The 2,781-nt window shown below is 31.7% G+C and overlaps 1 protein-coding gene across 1 annotated transcript in view; it reads right to left on the bottom strand.

Annotated features, from left to right (window-relative positions):
• Nucleotides 1-562: 562 nt before the first annotated feature.
• RBP2 (retinol binding protein 2) overlaps nucleotides 563-2,781 on the bottom strand; it is a 13,731-nt gene continuing 11,512 nt past the window's right edge. The window contains exon 4 of the mRNA XM_015821285.1: nucleotides 563-951. Coding sequence (XP_015676771.1) covers nucleotides 898-951 — 54 coding nt within the window. The 3' untranslated portion in view covers nucleotides 563-897. The remainder of the gene's footprint in view (nucleotides 952-2,781) is intronic.

The raw sequence follows: 2,781 nt of genomic DNA, 5'->3' as shown, positions 1-2,781 counted from the left end.
GGTTTGACACCCCTGATTTAGTGTGTTCTATGAATCCAGACTGGATTAATCAATGAATCATAACAAATACTCATTTAGTGCAATAAATTAGCAATTTTATCTCCCTAATTAATATAACCATATGTTCTACATTTGAAGATTAACTATCCAGATTTTTAAGTTGCATATTTATACATAAACATATGTATAAATTTAAAATATATGAAATGACTTTTAGTCAGATTCTCATTTGATATTTTCAAAGTAATTGAAGCTTGCTTAATTTAAGCATATGCTTTGTGGTATGTCAAGAACCTTGAGCAGCATGAGTTAACACTTTCTGAGAAGATGGATTAAATAAGTGATCTCATTACTGATGCCTCTTATTTTGCTATAGAACCATTTTGTCACAAGGAAAGTGTTTTAGTGACCCAGATCTAAACAAGGCAGGGAGGCTAGGTACACATGTTACACTAAACCAGGATGTTTAAATATAGTTTGTTAAATAAGCTGCAGTAGGTTTAGGATATCTTACTAAGATGGTACCAGGCAAATCACTTACAGTCTCAGTACAATATGTGAACCCAGTCAGTGATACTTTATTCTTAGATACCACACAAATGTATTAAGAAGACAAGAAAACATACAGAGATACTATTGTCAGCATGAACTTTTAAAAAAATTCTTGCACCAGACCTGCTAAGGTTTGGGAAATAGAACAAAACTTTTGTTTAATTCCTATTTGGAAGGCAAAGATCCTTTGTAAAGTGTGCAGGTGTTTAATATTATTTTATACATCATTTGCTAATCAAACAAAACCATGGATCACTGACAAAAACCAAACTTTTATTCCTATAGTTATCATTAAAGAGAGAAAAAAATCAACACAAATGTGGCAGCTACATCAGCTTCATCAGTCTATTTTGTCTTCTTGAAGGCTTGATGGCACACCTGGTCTTCACAAGTCAATTCCTACAAAAGAAGAACCATTAGAAAGCAGAGCTTTTTCATTGTGCTTATTATACTCCATACCTTCCCTTAAAGATAAAAACAACTCAGACACCACATTAAGAGTGAGGCTGGGCTATTAAATGGAAAAGAACAATGTATTTTATGTAACCAATCAGCCAGTAAGCACTACAGGTGGCAGTAATTAGATTTGGACACTTCAGTTGAGTTTTTAAAAGGATAAAAATGAAAAATGTATGAAAATTGCTTTGTAACAGTAGGACATTTCATAGTCTATTATTAGCCCACATACTGTAGTGCATTAAAACTACTGGAGCAACAAGAAATTGCAAAAGGAGAAAAGGCAAGGCTTTAAAGGTAACAAGGAAAGTACAATAGTATTTGGCCAATAGTATTTGGCCTATGTGTCTGCAGAAAGTGGGTCTTAACTTGGCATGTTATAGCAAGTGTTACAAAGTAGGTCAGTAGCATTATTGGCAAGTTTTGAATGTATTTTAATCATGAGAGGCCATCAGTCTTAAATATGAGCTACTTGTTTCTATGTGGATATCTTTTTTTACATATAGAGGAACATCTTTTGGTATAAAGTAAGGGAAAATGTTTATAATCATATCTTTCAAGTTACTGTAACAATCTCTCAACCTTGCTATTAATTCCTTAAATGGTTCTTAAGGCTTTGTTTGCAGCAATAAATATGAAGAGAAGATGCTACAGAACAGTGATGATGTATTGCAAGAGGGCTATGGGCAGCTGATTTTCTTCAGCTCTTGTTTTTGCAGTCAGATCAATGGAATAAACCATTATCTAGTGTTTCTCTATCTGTAAAAGAGAATTAATGATTCTGGGATGAAATAGTTTAAAAATCACTCCCAAACACAATTGTGTTTTTACTTTTTTTAAAAAAACAAACAAACACAATTGCTTTGCAGTTCACATGAAGCTACTATGAATTTTGTGATGTTTTAAGAGGTACTGTGAACATTATTACTCTGAAGAAGAAATATCAAAGTTGTTTTTTTAATATGGATAGTATAGTCATACATGATTCCTACCAAACGTATTAGGGTTCAGCACAATCTTACTAGTCAAAGCAGCTTTAAAAGATCATCAAAGTAGCTCCTTGTTTTCCAAATTATCCAATCTCATATCTTCTGAAAGTCTGTTACTTAGTTTTTAAGCATCTATATTTATCAGTGGACTATGTAAAAAGTTTTAAGATAATAACTATTACTACCTCTTGTGACAGTAAATTCAGTAAAGTAATTGATAACTATGGGAATATTTTTTTGTCTTTTTCTAGCATTAGAAAATCATGCTCCCCAATTTTTTGAAAATTCCATTCTGCAAATTCATAATTACAGTACCTTTTTAATATAATTCTCAAGAGAACAGAAATTATCACCTATGTCTTCCAAGGTATATGTGTTAGTAGAACTAGGTTTATAGAATCTCTGGATTTACAACTATTTTACTAGAATAGTTGTATCTATTCTAGAAAAATATGGGTCTTCTTAATAGGTTTTGAAGCAGGACTGAATAATGGAACTGGGAGAAGGTAGCAGGATATACAGATGTTCTTTTTCCTTAGGAATTATGCAAGTCAATGTTTGCATCTAATGAAAAATGAATTGTGGTAAGAATATTAAACATTAATGCATTAAGTTGCAATATTAATCATACTTATTTAAAAGTATGTTCCTCTGAAAATAATTTCCTTACCTTCTGAGAAAAGTGGTTTGGAGTTGAGAATTGAAAATGCTTAAAAATGATTTTTTAAAATTTCTAGCCCATTAAGCAAATTTGATCTCAGTGGAGAAGATGAACAATGTTACC

This window comes from Protobothrops mucrosquamatus, unplaced genomic scaffold, assembly GCF_001527695.2.
Source record: "Protobothrops mucrosquamatus isolate PMUCROS unplaced genomic scaffold, P.Mucros_1.0 scaffold_163, whole genome shotgun sequence".
Taxonomy (NCBI): domain Eukaryota; kingdom Metazoa; phylum Chordata; class Lepidosauria; order Squamata; family Viperidae; genus Protobothrops; species Protobothrops mucrosquamatus.
The sequence above is the reverse complement of the archived record's forward strand: the minus strand, read 5'-3'. Positions and strand labels throughout refer to the sequence as shown.